The following is a 19,056-nucleotide window of genomic DNA, read 5'->3' on the forward strand; positions in this document are numbered from 1 at the left end:
TATTTCTGTCTCTTCACTTCCTTGTAAACGAATACATCCTGGCATGCATGTCCTGTTCACTGTGTGGGGGGAAAAAAACGTTCTGTTTCTAGTCGTAATCTTAACGGTTATTTAACCCAACCCACTCTATCTCGAGGCATTTTAGAGCACGTTTCCTGTTGTTTGTTGGATTGTAGATGTCCTTGGTCAGCCACCTTATCTTGTAGGGTACCTCAGGATTCACTTTTGGGACCACCTGTATTATTCTGTTCCTGGTTCTTTGTGTATTTCCCAATAAATGGGGGGGGAGTATTTTGGAATCATGGTTATCCCACTGACTATCTCTGTCTGAACCATGTTCATTTTTTTTTGGGGGGGTGGGGGGGTTACATTAAGATAAAAGACAAACATTTGCTGCGACCAGTCAAATATTACCCTTGCTTCTCACCCAAAGTCAGCTGGGATAGGCTCCAGCTCACCTTCAACTCTAACGAGGACAGGTCCCATAGGACAAAGATCGTTTTTCCACACCGGCCACGTTACTATATTCTGGTGTGATTTTCCCTTCAGAATGTGGAATGATTACACAATTGTGCTTATGATCCTAGTTATTGTTTGGAATAGTGTTTAACTGGATGTTTACCATGTGATATTGCAATACCTGACAAGAGTGAACACTCCTTAGATTTTTATAAATATCTCACATTGGGTAACACCGAAGAATAGAGAAATATAAAATATAGACAGCCATTGTAAAATATTTACATAAATGGGATGAGTGTGCTCTTGAGTTTTTTTTTTTTTCCAACAAATGTAAATATTTTATTATTGATTTGGACAAAAATGGGAGCATCTGTACTCAAAGGGGAACACCCAAATGCACCGGTCCTCAGCTGGCCCTTTGTTTTATCTCCTCAAAATCTTTAAATCGAATTTGTTTGCTAATCCCCGCCACCCTCACTCTAGATACTTCTTAAGGAAACTTGGAGACACACCAATAAGATTAAGTGGCTCTAACGTTTACTCTGTGTGAGTGTTCTACTAACACATCAAACACCTTTGTGTCCTCAGCGAGGTGACTGCGCAGGAGGATTTTCATCAGGAAACAGGAAAAACTGCTTTTAACTGGACTTACCAGTGCAACCGGGACCACATGGATTGTTTTTGAAAAGTCATCAAGTTAGCATGTGCCAAGACATTCACCTTCCTGTTGGGGTCCTGTGATGCTTTTTTTATTCTGCGTTACCAGCGCTGACTTCCTGCTTTTAGCTACAGGTGCAATGGCTGTAGACTACTCTCAGCTGCAGAAACGTTTGCAAAGTCGCCGCAGCACGATCAACTGCCTGTCAAAGAATGTGAGTGACAAGAAGACCTTTGCGGTTTCCCAGAAGAATGCAGTTAAAGCCTGGAGCTCTCTGGAGAACCTGGACACTCCCGAGTGCCAGGGAGGTGAAGAGAAACCCAAACAGGAACCTAACATCAAGCTTAACGTTGGCGGTAAAGTTTTCCACATCCCCAAAAAGTGTGCCATGAAATATCCTCACACCCGCATCGGCTCTCTCGCAGCAAGCACAGACCGATCCCAACTCATCGCCCTCTGCGATGACTACTCCGTTAAAAACAATGAGTTCTTCTTTGATCACGACCCTACTTTTTTCCACCACATCTGCCATTTTTATGCCAACGGAGAGCTGTGGGTCATCAGGCAAATGTGCCCGATCAACTTTGAGGAGGAAATGGCGTACTGGGGTTTGAGCTTAAAGGACACCACACACTGCTGCTGTATGATGTTTGAGGAGAAGGTGGATGAAATGAAAGACAACCTGAAGGTGGAAAGGGAGCTCATGGCTGAGATCGAGGTCAAGTATGACGACGAGTTATTCGAGGACATGCTGTTTGGAAAGGTTCGGAAATGCCTGTGGAACATGGTGGAGAATCCCTACTCTTCAGTTTGGGCGAAAGTCTTCAGTGTGGTCTCCAACCTCTTTGTGCTCTTTTCCATCGTGGCAATGTCCCTCAACACAGTGGACGAACTTCAGAACTATCAATTTGGGGGCAGAACCCACATGGAGTGGGTCGAGATTATCACCATTGTGTTCTTTGCTTTGGAGTATTTGACTCGCCTTGCCACCACGCCGGACATCAAACTCTTTTTGAAGAGTGGGCTCAACTTTGTTGACATGGTAGCGGTCATGCCTTATTTCGCCCAGATCGTCTTGGAAGCCGCTTTGGGCTCAGAGGACGGGAACACACCCGAAGACCTTCGGACCCTGTCGAGATTCAGCAAGTTGGGTCACGTCCTAAAAGTGGTCAAATTGCTGAGGATATTTCGCATTTTGAAGCTGGCCCGCCATTCAACCGGCATGAGGGCCTTTGGGTTCACCCTGCGCCAGTGTTACCAGCAGGCCTCTTGCATATTGCTCTTCATCGCCATGGGTATATTTACTTTTTCTACGCTCTTGCATTCAGCAGAGAGGGAAACTGAGGCTTCTCCCATCAGCAGTATTCCATATGCCTGGTGGTGGGCTGCGGTGAGTATCGATACAGTACATTGTAGACACACTGGTTCAGATTGCAGATTGTGTTCTGTAACTTGTGCGACACCATAACAGTAACACAGTGACGAACTCTGCTGCATCCAAAGACGTGAACAAGACACTGTCAAAATGAGACTTTTTTTTGGATTGCTGTTACTTCCCCATCCTCCTATTTTAACACTGGGGCCAATTCCACAATGACTGCCGATGTGTGACAATGAGGAAGTCCCAATTTACAACTGTAACAATGCACGAGGAATTTTTTTCTGGCAGTTGTCCCGCTCTGCGACTACATTTATGTTGAGTACAAAGAAGAACAACAAAACTAATAGGAGCAAAGAACAATAGATATTCACTTAATAAGAACTATTCCTTCTAACAGTCAACGTAGTGTAAGATACAAAGTCTTCTTCATTTAGGACAGTTAAGAGTGCCCCCCCCCACATTATGTCAGCCTTACGTGGAGTGCCCTTACACGTTCACGCTTCACAATTATAGACCAGTGCAATGACATTTGTGCAAAGGGAGCAGTTTAAAGTGACAAATCGTGCAAAATAGTCTATGGTATATACAGTGAAGAAAACGAGTGTTTGAACACGCTGCTATATTGCAAGTTGTCCCACTTAGAAATCATGGAGGGGTCTGAAATTTTCATCATAGGTGCATGTCCACTGTGAGAGAGATAATCTAAAAAGATTTGTGTGATACAGCTGCAAATAAGTATTTGAACACCTGTCTATCAGCTACAATTTTCACCCTCAAAGACCTGTTAGTCCACCTCCACTCCATGTAATATCCCAAATCAGATGTACCTGTGTGAGGTCATGAGCTGCATAAAGACACCTGTCCACCCCATACAACCAGTAAGACTCAAACTTGTAACATGGCCAAGACAAAAGACCTATCCAAAGACACCAGAGACAAAATTGCACAACTCCACACGGCTGGAAAGGGCTACGGAGAAATTGCCAAGCAGCTTGGTGAAAAAAGGTCCGCTGTTGGACCAATCATTAGAAAATGGAAGAAGCTAAAAATGACGGTCAATCTCAATCGGAGTGGAGCCCCATGCAGGATATCACCTCTTGGGGTCTCAATGATCCTTAGAAAGGTGAGGAATCAGCCCAGGACTACACAATAGGACTTGGCCAATGACCTGAAAAGAGCTGGGACCACCGTTTCCAAGGTGACTCTTTGTAATACACTAAGACGTCATGGTTTGAAATCATGCAGGGCATGGAAGTTTCCCATGCTTATACCAGCACATGGTCAAGGCCCGTTTTAAGTTTGCCAATGACCATTTGGATGATACAGAGGAGTCCTGGAAGAATGTTTTGTGGTCAGATGAAACCAAATTGAAACTTTTTAGTCACAATTACACTAACTGTGTTTGGAGGAAGAAGAATGATGAGTTCCATCCCAAGAACACCATCCCTACTGTGAACCATGGGGGTGGTAGCATCATGCTTCGGGTGTGTTTTTCTGCTCATGGGACAGGACGACTGCACTGTATTAAGGAGAGGATGACCGCGGCCATGTATTGTGAGATTTTGGGGAACAACCTCTTTCCCTCTGTCAGAGCATTGAAAATGGGTCGTGGCTGGGTCTTTCAACATGACGATGACCCGAAGCACACAGCCACGAAAATCAAGCAGTGGCTCCGTAAGAAGCATATCAAGGTTCTGATGTGGCATGTCCAGTCCCCAGACCTAAACCCAATACAAATAGAAATGTTTCTCAGTCAGAGCCCAGAAACCCGTCTGATCTAGAGAAGATGTGTGTGAGGAGTGGGCCAAAATCCCTCCTGTAGTATGTGCAAACCTGGTGAACAACTGCAGGAAACATTTGACCTCTAAAATTGCAAAAAAAGGCTACTGTACCAAATATTAACATTATTTTTCTCTAGTGTTCAAACACTTTTTTCCAGCTGTATCACAAAAATAAATCGTTAAAAAAATCATACGTTGTGATTTCTGGATTTTTCTTTTTAGATTATCTTTCCCACAGTGGACATGCACCTACGCTGAAAATTTCACACCCCTTCATGATTTCTAAGTGTGAGAACTTGCAATATAGCAGGGTGTTGAAATACTTATTTTCTTCACTATAATAATACTGATTGGACCAGCAGGATGTGAGGTTGTGTCCCAATAACAGCACAAGGCAGAAAATAGTAGGTTCGTTGATTTGTGGGGTGGGGGGGGGGGGGGTTTGAATGCCTGCTAGTTTTGATTTGGATTGATGGGTAGCGCTTACCCGACGGAAGGACATGGAAGAGCCGGTGGCCACGATGTAGAGGATTGAAAGGATCCTGCCCACTGTGGTTCTAGCTTAAGTGGCGTGCAAGATAGATGGTGACCTACTGGTTGGCACATCTCCCTGTGCTCATTTTATTTTTTTTTCTTCAGGTACTCCTGCATATACGCTCCCAAAATAGCTCATGGGGATAAAGTTTTCTGAATTTGAATCTGAAAGTTAGCTTGATTAAAGACCAAGTTGTCCATACTGTTAACCTTCCCTCACAAAGTCAGCTGAGACGGCCTCCAGCTCAGCCACAACCCAAATAAGTGAAAGTGCTATTTAAAAAAAAAAAAAAAAAAAAAAGGATGGATAGATTCTTCAGGAGGTGTCAACCTGTGGGCACTGCTGCCTCACAGTTCTGCGGACCCGGGTTCGATCCCGGCCCCGCCTGTGTGGAGTTTGCATGTTCTCCCCATGCCTGCGTGGGTTTTCTCTGGGCACTCCGGTTTCCTCCCACATCCTCAAAACATGCAAGGTAGGTCTTTTGAAGACTTTAAATTACCCATAAGTGTTAATGTGAATACATAAGGTTGTTTGTTCCTATCTTCCCTGTGACTGGCTGGCGACCAGTTCAGGGTGTCTGTGTCGATTTCCGCGTCTTGCCCAAAGTCAGCTGGGATGGGCTCCAGCACGCCCACAACGCACGTGATGACAAACGGTAAGGAAAATGGTTGGATGGATGGATTCTTGAGCAGAGAAGGGAATCATAACCCGCCTGTTGCCTTTTTTTTTTTTTTTTTTTAATTTTGTGTTTTTTTTTTTTTTTTTTTTTTTTTTTTTTTTTAGGTCAGCATCTCCACTGTGGGCTACGGTGATGTGGTCCCTGTGACGATCCTGGGTCGCATCGTGGCCTTTGGCTGCATCTCCTTCGGAATCATCATGAACGGAATGCCCATCTCCTTCCTTTTTAACAAGTTCTCAGACTACTACGGCAAGCTAAAGGCCCAAGAGTACAACATAATCTCAGTCCAACGCCGCTTGCAGCTCAGGAGGCGCCTTCGTCACAGGATGGGCGCGTGTTTTCATCCCGCACAGGAAGTGGACAGTGGTTCCCTGGCAATCAATGACATTCCTCGACTAACCTAGTGGTTGAGAAGTAAAGTTCAAATCTGTTTTGATAAATCAGTGCCTGAAAATACTGCATGAAAGGGAATAAAGTACTTTTCAGGGAGCGATAAATCTTTGTGTTCAGAATAGACTGACAAAATAATTATTAAAATAATACACATCTGATCGTTCCTAGGAGTGTATATCAAATTTCCCTTTGTGCGACATTCACAGTATACACAGAAGAGTAAAACTGTTAAGATCAAAATTCTTATAGTAGTTTAAATTCGAACCTTTCCCTGGAAGCCAAGTTTTTGTTAATTCACATGAAGATTCCAAAACTCGTGATTATATTTTAATGGAAGTACTGAAGGACCAAAAGTGTTGGGACTGGTGGCTGGGGGGGAATCAATGTATGCAATAAGAAATTTTGCAAACCATAATTGTAATGTTGTCAATTTCATGTACAAATATGCAATTAAGAATGACTCCGAAGTTACTTGGGACGCAGGTGTTCGTCTTTTTAATGCATATATATTTTTGGGTGGACCTGTTTTGTTCATGCGGTACAGTGATGAAATTGATTAGAGCGTCTGCTTTACAGTTCCGAGGACCGGGGTTCAAATCCCGGCCTCGCCTGTGTGGAGTTTGCATGTTCTTCCAGTGCATGCACGGGTTTTCTCCGTTTCCTCCAAAAAGATGCACGGTAAGTTAATTGAAGCCTCTAAATTGCTTGTAGGTGAGAATGCTTGGTTGTTTGCCCATGACCCTTGTGAGGACAAGTTATAAAGAAAAAGGATGGATGTTCTGTTCTGAATATGGACTTTTTTTGGGAGTTGGAAAGAGATTATTTATTTTGTCACCTGTCACACAAGTGTTGATTTTTTTTTTTTTTTTTTTTTTTTAAACAGTTTGTCAACCTGCAGCGAGAAACTGCACTGTATATTTAATTTCAATGACTTTAACCCCCTCCCACGCAATTATTGCCCGATGGCATCTAAAAAGCAAAGCAACCCAAAAACGTCACGATCGCTGTTCAACACACGGCGTAAAATCTCTTCTGTATCAATATTGTGGCCCGGCGGGCCGGAGCACAATCATAGGAAGTGGTCAGGTCAACTGAGAAATGGAGTCAGGCTGTTTACTTCTTTTTTGTGTCACTTCCCCGTTGCAGTTTCCCCACAGTGACTCAAGCTTTTACTTCATGTGACCTTAACTCAAACACGGCATTTTGTCTGCTGTCTGCAGAAATCATTTTCGGTTCTTCAGTACAGAAACTAAAGTTGTACAGTTTTTGTTTTCCAGAGTTGTGTGCAGATGTGCCCGCCTTTCCTTTTCCTGGCTCGAGTCATCATTTGTAAAATTGGTAGCTCGTGAGTTTTAGCCGTTCTGTGACCGAGCTCAAAACGCGACCACAAATAATTTCAAACTGCATTTATTCATCACTCACAAAGAAAAATAGCACTGTATTATATACAGACATTGAAAGAGAATGTAAAGAAATAAAAGGATCATCACAGTACATACTGTAATGTGTGTGTTGCGTGTGTCTTTAAGGGGCGTGGCCTCATTAACAATGGAGTCAGTCATGTTGACGTTGTATGTTGGCTCTCAATGCAAGGCAAACATTTCACCATTTTACACCCGCAAAATCTCAGAAGTGTCCAATATAAGGAAGTCACAGAAATATTCCATGATGCATCCCTGAAGCTTCCAAATTTCTGCCTGGACTCAACACCCCCCCCCTCCCCCTTCGTATTTTGAAGATGAAAGATTCAGAAAATGTCATGTGAATGTGTTCTTTTCCCATTTTCCCCAGAAAAGGCGGAATTTTTTAAATATCGAGCCTGTTAGGTTATATCTGTCATCATGTCGACGACACTAAAAATACACGCAGTGCTTCCCCATTTTGTAATTTTGCCAATAGTGACTTGTTGGCATAGCAAACATGTATACTGAAAAGTTTACTTTTGTATCAGCAAAATCGAAAGAAAGTGGCTGACTAGATGAGTGGCTGGGTGGTTGGGGTGGCCCCGCCCGTCGGGTGGGTGACAGCTTCAGCCGGCCGGGCGTCCATCGACGCACAAGCACTATCGAACCCTGCAGGCTGGACGACAAGCGTCCGGACAAAGTAAGTACACGCATACAATTCTCTCGAATATTTAATATTTCCACGGAGTATGGATATCTTCCCCCCCCCCCCCCGTTCAATATTGTCGAATAACGGCAGCTTCTGATCCCCGACGCGTTGACTTTGCTACCACGTAGATGGCAATAACAAAATGCAAGTTGCGTCGCTTTCAAAGAAACTTGTTCAAAATATAAAAATGACATAAAAATATTGACGTAGCTTGAGTAACAGGTAAAACAAGCGTTCCATGTCTGTTATTAACGGTGGTTATGCAACCAATTGCCCTCGCTTGGATTCACACTTTGTCATTATTATAATTACTTTTTTTTTTTTGAATCTTCGCAAGACCGTTTTTTTCCCCAGCAACTTTCAGTAAGATAATTATTGGTCATTATGAGGGATAATTTTACGTATGGAGTCCTTCAAGGTGCATTACCTCCCAGAACACGCTGATAATTCACTTTTTACGTTTCAATTAATTATAAGTTACGTGAGTAAGTCAGTATGATGCAGTGCAGTTTTACAAACCCGTTTAATAATTCCTGTAATCACTTTGAAAGTATTTGCATGAGCATCTGAGCGTTTCCCCAAGATTTGTCCAGTCAAAAGGTTGTCTACAATTAGGCTCACGCTTTATCTCATCAAGCTTTTTTTTATGTTAGCAAAAACTAAAGTTGAACGACTTCAACGGTTTTACAACTTAATTATCGTCTGAATTTTGTCCTTTGAAAAGTCTCTCCTTGTCTCTGTTTTGTCCTAAAGACGCTCTTTTATGAAGATGCAACAATTCAATTTCACGAGACAATACAGTACTGTACAATACTTGATGACTACAATTATATTTCCACATCGTCCATTTTTTTTGACGCATCGCTATTCAGAAACTGGTCTGGCTGCTTGCGTGCGTGCCATTTTGACACATTTGAGTCACGTGCAATTTTTGTACATTTTCAAATGAAGTCATTTCAAAAGACTTTTTTTTAAACAAATGTACAGTTTAAATTGACACATTTCAAAGAGGCATTTATTGAATGCTATGCTTATTACGGATTTGTTAACAGTGTAACATATCAAAGAGTACAATCTACATCTACCTTAAAAATAGAATAGAGAAGGAAATTATCATGTGCATGAAACATTTGCACAACCAAGAATTGGGGGTCAGTTTGTTTTGTGAAACCATGAAACAGTATGAGGCATTAAAACTGAATATAAACGAGTCTAATCAGGCTTTTTGGACAGAATTCACTATGGGATATTAAGGTTGTGATTCTTTTACTCCTTTGAAAAATTTGTAGACGGTTGAATGTGATGAAAAATAAAAATAGTGTGGTGGCGACAGCTCAAGCTGTTTTTCCTCAATGTTTCCAAAGATTTGATCTGCGAAGAAAGATGTATCTAACAGGTTTTACCTGTGAGAATGTTTCTTGCAGTTTTGTGCCATCCTACTTTTGTGTCTGCTTCAACACTAGTGGACACGGACGCAACTTTCCGCTCTAACTTTTGAATTGCACTAGCCACAAAGTTCCCTTATTAATATGAGCACACCTTCAGTGCAAAAAAAGTCCCAGGGTGGTTGCATTTGCCACAAGGAAGCAGTGACGCAGGACATCCAAGTCAGGGTGGGCATTAAACTGCCCCCTTCAATTTTGAGCGGGCAAAAACTTCCTCTGGACTCACGCTACTGTAGCTGCCGCCTCCACATTATTTATTGTTTCATTACTTCCTCGCATATTTAGGGCATTATGTACTGTATGATAAAACTCTTTGCTTTACACATCCAGTGCACTAAATACATCTTTACTTATTTCACACGTGCGCACACACACACACACGGACACGGTACTTTTTTTTTTAACTAAAGCATAATTATAGGCGTTTCTGTGTACTGCTGTAGGTGTAATCGCTTCTTATGTGTAATTGTGATGTAGAGAAGGAGTGTGTCATCCTTCAAGATGTACATTTGCTCATATGTGTTTTTATTGGTTGTTGCCAGTGGAGCACAGGATTTGGTTATGTTGAGGAACAGGGTGGGGTCAATATCATGCCGAGGCATGTTATTTTCCAGACGTTTCTCAAGCCTCCGTTTTGTAGGATGAGTACTGAAAACCCAAAGTTGAATGAAGTTGGGAAATTGTGTAAAACCATGAATTAGCAAAAATTTAAAACAATGATTCACATCACTGTACAAGTTAATGTTCACGTTGATAATATCTGTTGTTGGGTGTTTTTTTTTTTTTTTTTTTTTTGTTCTTCTGTCTTTCAGCCTCCCTGTGTGGCCTTCTGGCTTCCTCTCACATTTCCTCTCGCAGTCCTAAAACATGTATCTTGGGTTGATTAAAGACTTGGGCTGGGGGCCAAATTCAGCAAACAAACAAGCAGTTTACCAGTTTGGACATCAAATATTTCGTCTTATCTTTGTTGTGGATTTAGGCCTATGGCCCATAGGTTGTTCGGTTTTTATTAATGTTGTACACAATGTCCCAAATGTCATTGGAAGTGGCGTTGGCAGGTTTATTCTAATGACAAAATACATTCTACCACATATGCAACATATTCCATCCACGTGAAGGTGACATGAATTTTTGTAATTACTTTCCACCCCACACCCATCACAGCAGCGGAGCACGCCAGCATTCTCGCTAGGTCACCTCACGTCTGCTCTTTAGCCAACGTCAGCGCCTCAAATGTTACAAGTATGGCTGAGAGGAGGCAGCCGCAATAGTCTAGTCCTCTTGTGGGCTCAAACTGGTGTATGTTGAGTTGATACAAAAGAGTACGGTGGAAATCTCAGTATTTTACTCCAGGAAGAGCGGAAAAACAAGTTCAAGTCCACTTACAGGTTTAAAAAAAAACAAAAAAAAAACTTGTGAAATAGTAAAGAGGAGTGAGTTGGTCACTCTGTAATCCCCATCCTAGTAAATACTGTTTGTTCAAAATACATGTTCATCGGTCATAATATTAGAACCATCTCTATTATAGACAGGACACTGGGTAATTAGATATAATTTAAAATTTTCCCAAATAACTTTTTGTCATTGTGACCTGATAGTAGCCCATGATATAAACCGGCGGTGGTCAACCAATCAGAGATCAAGAGCCACGTTTTTTACTGTTACTGCAAAGAGCCACACCATACATGTGAACATCATTCCCGCGTTACACACGTACCTTTGCTCAGACAGATTTGTTGTAAACGGCACACACCAACATGATAACAACAAAAATTGACTGTTTACAGCCAACTTCATTCTCTGCCAATCAAAGCAACTCCTCTCATTCCCTTTAAATGTGGTAAAATGGCAGTCTCGATGGAAGGATCTCTATGTGGAAGAGAACGATGCGCAACTCCTGCGAGGCATGCAAGAGGGGAGCACTCTGCCGGTGTGACACTGTAAGTGGGTACCCTAATAAAATACGGAATGTGCTCCTGATAATCGCTGAGGACTTAAATAAACAGTACTTTATGGCAAACACAACCTCTGACCCTCGTGCTTGTATAAAAAGCAGGATAGGCCAACGTTGGCTCCCCACTGAAGACGCGGCATCAATGAAAATAGAGCCCTAAATGTTATTGGTTCGAAAATGTATTTTTTTGCGACAAATATGACAAAAAGTAATTAGCAGAAAATTGCAAAACTCCCTTTAAGTTTTTCTTTTGCAGCACCAGTGTCAATGTTAAGGTAAAAAAATTGTTAGATTTTTCTGCAAACATTGAGGATACTAAAGTAAGACAATAACCTCTCAGCTGGTAACTTAGTTTAAATGTACTTGTAATGAGGCAACAAACCTCATTCACTTGCATACAATGTGAATTTCTTTGCTATACATTTAACTGTCTAAATGAGCCGTGTTGCATGCGTTCATGTAATCATACTTCCTATGTTAAGGGGTACTGACTTTAGAAGTCATAAAATTTCTAGATTTACTGTAGTAACGTCCATCCATCCATTTACTACTGCTTATCTGAAGTCGGGTCAAGAAGGCAGTAGCTTTAGCAGGGATGCTCAGACTTCTCTCTCCCGAGCCACTTCATCCAGTTCTTCCGGGGGGACCCCGAGGCGTTTCCAGGCCATCCAAGAGACGAAATCCCTCCAGCGTGTCCTGAGTCATCCCCGGGGTCTCCTCCCTGTGAGACTTGCCCAGAACATCTCACCGTGGAGGCGTCAGTATTAGATGTCCCAGCCACTTCATCTGACTCCTCTCAATACAGATGTGCAGCAACTCTACTCCGAGCCCCTCCTGGATGACCGAGCTTCTCACTGTATTTCCATAGGAGAGCCCGGATACCCTGCGGAGGAAACTCATTTCGTCTGCTTGTAACCGGGATATTGTTCTTTTGGTCATAGCTTGTGACCAGAGGTGAGTATAGGAACACAGATCGACCTGTAAATTGAGAGCTTTGCGTTTCGGCTTAGCTCCTTCTTTACCACAACAGACCGATACAAAGTCTGAATCACTGCAGATACTGCACTGATCTGCCTTTCGATCTCTTATTCCATTCTTCCCTCACTCGTGAACAAGACAAGAAGATACTTGAACTTCTCCTCTTTGGGGCAAGATCTCATCCCCGACATGCAGAGGGCATGCCAATTTTTTCTGACTGAGGTCCATGGTCATTTGGAGGTGCTGATTCTCATCCCAGCCGTTTCACATTCAGCTGTGAACCGCTCTAGTAAGAGTTGGCGATCACGGCTTGATGAAGCCAACAGAACGTCGTCATCCTGCAAAAACCAGGGATGAAATACTGAGGCCAACAAACTGGACCCCTCTATGCCTCGGCTGTGCCTAGATATTCTGTCCATAAAAGTTGTGAACAGAATTGGTGACAAAGGGCAGCCTTAGCGTAGTCCAACTCTCACTGGAAACAAGAGTAAACTTACTGCCAGTAATGTAGACCAAGCTCTAACACTAGTCTTACAGCAACTGAACAGGGGGTTCGTTACCTCATACTCCCAAAGCACCCCCGACAAGACTCCCTAAGGGCCATGGTCGAATGCCTTCTCCAAGTCCACAAAACACATATAGACTGGTTGGGTGAACACCCATGTGCTCTTGAGAATCCTGCTGAGGGTGTAGAGTTGGTCCATTGTTCAAGGACCTGGACAAAAACCACATACTACCATCTGAGATTACACTTCCTGATGGACCCTTCTCTTTACTCCCCCCAAGTAGACCTTACTAAGGAGGCTGAGGAGTGTGATTCTTCTGTAGTTGGAACACACGCTTCAGTCCCCCTTCTCCTCCTGAATCTGAGATTTGACATCCCGATGGCTTCCCTTCCTGGAAGTCATCACCTCATCGTGGTGGAGCTTTTGTGTGTCCCAGTGATCCTATGAGCTAAGTTTTCGGGGGCTTTATGGCGCTAGTAGGGTCACCCATGAGAAACAGGTCAGAGGTGAGGGACAAGACATTGCAGAGTTATAAGATATGATGAAAAATATAAATGGATCAATGTTTCCCTTGCCCAAATGGGGGTCAAAAGGGCCCCTCTCTGGAGCTGGGCTTCGAGGTGTGGGTTCAAGGTGAGCTTCAATATTGCATTTATGTATTCAAGCTGAGGTGCCCGGACCTTGACCCATGGTGCCCTGGCTGGACACAACTTGAAAGTGTAATGTGGGTCCACCTTCCCATGGGCTCACCACCTATGTGAATTGCCTTAGGGGTCAGGTGCAGTGTGAGCTGGGTCACATCTCTGGCACGAGCTGGTGTGTGAGGTCGAGAAGTTCCGACTAGATATAGTCACACTCTCCTCCACACATTGGTTGGGCTCTGGTACCAGTCTTTTTAAGAGCAGTTGGACTCTCATCTACTCTGAAGTTGCCCACAACGAGAGGGACCGAGCAGGTTTGGGTATACTTATTGTCCCCTGCCTCGGCACCCTTACATTGGGGTTCACCTTAGATGATGAGAGAGTAACCTTCCTCCGCCTTTGGGTGGTCGGGGGGAGATCCTTGCTGTTATTCATGCTTATCCACGATATAGCAGCTCAGAGTACCAACCATTTTTGGAGCGCTTACAGAGGGTGCTGGGGAGTGCTCCTGCTGCGGACTCCATCATTTTGCCGGGAGACTTCAGTGCTCACGTGCGCAATGACAGTGAGAGCTGGAAGGGTATGATCAGGTGGAACTGCCTCCATGGCCCCCGATCAGAACTTGAACCTTTTACTTTTGTTGGACTTCTGTGCTCACCATAGATTCTCTATAACGAGCATGTTCAAGCACAAGTGTGTCGAGGCATGCACTTGCCACCAAGACACCCTAGGTTGCAGTCCGATGATCGACTTTGTGGTTGACAGCTGACTTACAGCCGCATGTCTTGTACACTCGGGTGAAGAGAGGGGCGGAGTTTTTCAACTGATCTCCTGGTGCTGAGTTGGCTCCAATAATATGGGAATATGCGGGTCTGACATGACACGCCCAAACGTATTGTGAGGGTCTGCCCGGAATCTCTGGCAGAATTCCCTATCAGAAGTAGTTTTAACTGCAACCTCTGACAGAACTTTGTTCATGTTCCAAAGGAGGCGGTGGTCATCGAGTCCGAGGGGACGATGTTCTGTGCCTTCATTGCCAAGGTCGAAAACCAGAGCTGTGGCCGTAAATTGGTCAGCGCCTGTCATGATGGTAATCCTAGAACCCATTGGTGGAGACCAATAGCGAGGGATGCCGTCAAGTTGATGAAGGTCCTATATGGGGCCTTTTTAACAGCTGATAGGTACCAGCTGTCCAAGTGGAATGCAGCTTTGTTATTCGCTGAACCAAAAACCCGTGCATGCGAGAAGTTCAGTGAGGCCTGTAGTAACGTTTACATTCCCATGTTTATGATTAGGTAGTGGAATGATATTTGATACCATACAACAGACAAACCACAACAATATGCCACAAAATAATTATATTCCATCCAAATTCTGTACAAAATATTTTGATGATAATGTTTTAATTTGATTGAACCAGTGAGAGAGGTTAATTTGACTGCTGTATATGTTTATTGTGTTGCGTTGTGGTGGAGAACTTCACTGCATCATCGGGAGAGTTGTTCATAATACTTTTGTCACTGGTACGACTGTACTTCAGATGAAGAGATTAAGAGTGAAATCCAAGTCACATGTGAACATCGGTGGTCATTTTATGATGTGTACCAGTTGAACTTACAAAAATACCCCCCTAAAGAAACAATAGTTTACAAACCTAACTAAAACACACACCAGTGGACTGCCATTAACAATCTTATGTTGATCTCTCTTTTTTTTTTCATTCTGTCTTGATTTTCTTTGTGGTTCAATTGAAATAGGAGGGGCTTAAAAATACGATGGTTTCTGCCATTGGCTAGATCCAGAGGATTTCTTACTTTACCCCATTTCCCCCTAAAATGTAGAATATTGTGCAATTGTACTCAGTATTATATTTCATTTGTGTATAACACAATCATCTAAATCATCTCTTGATCTTTCTCTCAGCAGAGTTTCAAGGATGATACACTTGAGACCCCGTACATGGTTGCTGTTTGGAAGTCTAAGTGTGCTTATCATCCATCTGCTTATAGATTTGATTGACCGTAAGAACATTCACTTCCAAGCAGTCATGGGAGAGCATCACAATACAGTAGTGGAGACCGCCAACAAAACCTTATCCTTCACCTGGCCAAGGGAAGCTTGTCACCAAAACATGTCTGTCGCCAACATCTCAGGCTTTGCTGCTCTCCCTGGTGGTATTAAAGACTTTCTGTACTATCGCCACTGCCGGCAATTCCCTATGCTGCTGGACCTTCCTCAAAAATGTGGCGGAGCCGATCAATCAAGCGATGTTTTCCTACTACTGGTCATTAAAAGCTCTCCCGCAAACTACGATCGCCGGGAGGTGCTGCGCAAGACGTGGGCTGAGGAGCGATTACATAACGGGGTCTGGATCAGACGAGTTTTTCTTTCGGGTACGACGAATCACGGTTTTGAGAAGATGAGGCTCAACAAGCTCCTTCAAATAGAGCAGCACGAGTACAAAGACATCCTCCAGTGGGACTTCGCTGACTCCTTCTACAACCTCACCTTGAAACAAGTGCTTTTCCTGGAGTGGATGGAAAGAAACTGTCCGAACGCTCGCTTCTTGTTAAATGGTGACGATGACGTTTTTGCCAACACTGACAATATGGTGGAATTCCTCCAGAGCCTTCAAGACAACGACGGGAGCAAACATCTCTTCACTGGTCACCTGATCCAGAATGTAGGGCCCATTAGGTTACCCGAGAGCAAGTATTACATTCCGGTTCAAGTGCAGGAGTCGGACTCCTATCCACCGTATTGTGGGGGCGGGGGCTTCCTGCTGTCAGGCTACACAGCTTCAGTCATATACAAGATGTCCCGATCCATTACCATTCTTCCCATAGATGATGTTTACATGGGAATGTGCCTTGCTAAGGCAGGGATCGGCCCAAGTTCCCATATGGGAGTGAAGACAGCGGGACTGTACATCCCTGCCAGCAATCTCGACGGATACGACCCTTGCTACTATAAGGAAATGCTGCTGGTCCACCGATTCCTTCCGGCCCAGATGTACCTCATGTGGCACAGAATACATGACCATGCTCACAAATGTGGTCCATCTGGGGAAAAAACACCTGCAGTAATTCACAAATGAATTTCTGATGAAAAGATGTGACTTGCTACTCTCGTTGACATGGGGAGCCTGTGTGGTCCTGCATGCCTTCACGTGGACGGTTTGGGCAGAGCTTTGCACTCAGCTGGTGAGGATGACTGTCAACAACATGGCCAGGGGAGTCAGCCGCCGCCACTTCCCTGGGCTTACGTGGACGAGCAGCTGTCGTTTCACGAGAAGGAATCAGGTCAACTTGTTCTTAAGAGAAAAGTTGAACACTTGTTTAAATTCAGTTTTTGTCCAACAGCGTAAGTGTGAATTGCTGCTCAATGAAAAGCCTTAGGTCAAAAACCAAGAAAGACAATATGTGTATGTGAAATGTCAAATTGTTTATTTAAATTGGAAAAAAATAACTTATTTATAATAATGACTAAATCATTCAATAAATCAGTAAATATATTTTAACCACCCATTATTAGGTGAAAAAAATATTACATGGCTGATATAAATGCTCGGTGGCCAAGATTAAAACATAGAGCAAGTTTTGGGCCACTGGCCATAATTTGCTCCCCTCTTCTCAAGGTCGTACAAGTCAAAGTTCATATATAAACAAAAAAAAAAGTAATGCACTTGAAATGTTGTATTTTGTCACAAATGTGCACCCCCGCCATCATTGTGGATTTTTTTTTTTGTAATATATACGAAAAAAATGTTAACATGCTGTATAAGGGTGACATTCTACATTCTACATCATCCATCCGGCCTGCCATCCATTTACTCGGACGCTTGTCCTCATTAGGGCATCTTGAGCTGGACAAAATCCCAGATGAGAGAGAAGCAGGCCACCACCCGTTTTAATGGCTCCCAATCATTCTCAGCCATACTGGTTTTGACATTTTTTTGCACTCCAAAAGACAAGCCAGTTTTCTTTCAGCTCCTCCATCTGAAACATCTTCCACACACAAGAAAGAAATTGCGAAAGTGCGATCTTATAATCAATAGCTCATTGGGGTGGGGGGCCATCATTTATTTGTTCCACGAAACTTTAGACTGGCGGTCGTTATTGGCTACTCATTGAAGAACAAATATGTTTGTCTTCAGTTTGCAGTTCTTATCATCAGCACTTTATCCGACACCGGGGGCTGAGGTTCAGAGTGAGCATGTTTATAATTGAATTGTCTAATCAACCATTAACTTATCTGCAGTTCAATCAAAGTGGATGCAAAAGCAACATCAGTATTTCCCAATTCCACATTTATTATTATTGTCACCACGACACTAAAAGTTGCCTGAAATTACAGTGGTAAAATTCGTGAAATGTTTTGGTTTATCATTAATACAAGAAATATTCAACTAGGGTAAATGTTACCATTGGGTGTGGTGCAAATATGAGGAATTGCGAGAAGGGTTAATCTTTTATTTGGAATATGCTCTGGACTAGAAAGGTTTTATATTGTTAGAGCAAATTATTATTCATTGCACAGCATGGTAGAGTGCTTGGGTTCCTTTTTTTATATTTTATTTTTTTGCTGACAATGCAAGGTTTTCTTTGTGTATCATTGTTCTAAACTGAATGTCCACGCGCTGAACATCTATCATCATAGCTCTCGAGTTGTTTTGATATATCAACATATTTGAAGTCACTTCTGTGTATATTTATGTATTGGTACTGATGTTTATAATTTTAAGTTAACTGTAATGAATGGTTTTGTAATATGTTGGATGTTGTCTCAGGGTTTCTAAGCTTATATGATGATTTTACTGATTTATGCTGATGAGGTTCATAACGTTCTTGACTGAGATTCTCAATGGAAACAATGTTGTACTTTTGTGAAATTAGTGTCGACTTTTTTTCCCCTCCCATTTTCTGTTGCCTTTCATTAGGATTCTGCAGGGAGAAGTCACTGTTGCACTGTTCATCTGGCATTACTTTTGCTCTGTAAATGTGCTTAAGTCTGTTCATTATTAAAAACCAATATCTAAATGCCTTATATATATATATATATATATGGCTTTTATATTATATTGTGTATTTCACATTTCCACAATCTACAGTAGAGTTAAAAAAAAGGAATCTGACGTGAAGGACTGTTCAGAACATTTCGGAAAAATGTGTAAATTAGTTCAAAAGAGGACATCGGTGAGTTCATTAAACTGGGGGGAAAAAAACTTATGAGTGGAAAAAAAGTGTGATTGTTTAAGTCATGATGTCCAAATACTTTTAAGCCACTGAAGACAGAGGCAGTCTTTTAATGTTTAAGTATTATATTTTTGGGCTGACAGGGTTGAAAGAAATGCTGAAGTCTGTCTTATCGCTTCATCTATCAGTCTGCCCGACTGCTGCTTTCTCGCAATTAACATGTTAAGACATTGAAGGCTTACAAGTGATTAAAACTGAACTTTTAAAACTATTATTAAAGGGTTCTGCAAACATTTAAAGAGAATTCACATATGGAGATGTTTATTCTTTATTAAA

General features: G+C 42.6%; 2 protein-coding genes across 6 annotated transcripts; both read left to right on the plus strand.

Moving 5' to 3' along the window:
- Nucleotides 1-1,086: 1,086 nt before the first annotated feature.
- LOC133503784 (potassium voltage-gated channel subfamily V member 2-like) lies at nt 1,087-7,267 on the plus strand. Of its 2 annotated transcripts, XR_009795838.1 has the most exons (4): nt 1,087-2,510; nt 4,922-5,289; nt 5,385-5,472; nt 5,601-5,736. XR_009795838.1 is itself a non-coding variant. In XM_061825718.1 (2 exons), the coding sequence occupies exons 1-2, from the start codon at nt 1,203-1,205 to the stop codon at nt 5,898-5,900; spliced, it is 1,608 nt and encodes a 535-aa protein (XP_061681702.1). In that variant the 5' UTR covers nt 1,087-1,202; the 3' UTR covers nt 5,901-7,267. The 2 variants fall into 2 exon arrangements, 1 of the variants encoding a protein (XP_061681702.1); XM_061825718.1 differs by lacking the exons at nt 4,922-5,289; nt 5,385-5,472 and having other exon boundaries at nt 5,601-7,267.
- Nucleotides 7,268-7,873: 606 nt separating this feature from the next.
- Nucleotides 7,874-18,999, plus strand: LOC133503367 (N-acetyllactosaminide beta-1,3-N-acetylglucosaminyltransferase 3-like). 4 transcript variants are annotated; one of them, XM_061824922.1, is made up of 3 exons: nt 7,916-7,992; nt 10,259-11,386; nt 15,452-18,996. In XM_061824922.1, the coding sequence occupies exons 2-3, from the start codon at nt 11,292-11,294 to the stop codon at nt 16,620-16,622; spliced, it is 1,266 nt and encodes a 421-aa protein (XP_061680906.1). In that variant the 5' UTR covers nt 7,916-7,992; nt 10,259-11,291; the 3' UTR covers nt 16,623-18,996. The 4 variants fall into 4 exon arrangements, with proteins under 4 accessions (XP_061680908.1, XP_061680906.1, XP_061680907.1 ...); XM_061824924.1 differs by lacking the exon at nt 10,259-11,386 and having other exon boundaries at nt 7,874-7,992; nt 15,452-18,999; XM_061824923.1 differs by lacking the exon at nt 10,259-11,386 and having other exon boundaries at nt 7,923-7,992; nt 15,449-18,992.
- Nucleotides 19,000-19,056: the final 57 nt, after the last annotated feature.

Source organism: Syngnathoides biaculeatus, chromosome 7 (genome assembly GCF_019802595.1).
Source record: "Syngnathoides biaculeatus isolate LvHL_M chromosome 7, ASM1980259v1, whole genome shotgun sequence".
Taxonomy (NCBI): Eukaryota; Metazoa; Chordata; class Actinopteri; order Syngnathiformes; family Syngnathidae; genus Syngnathoides; species Syngnathoides biaculeatus.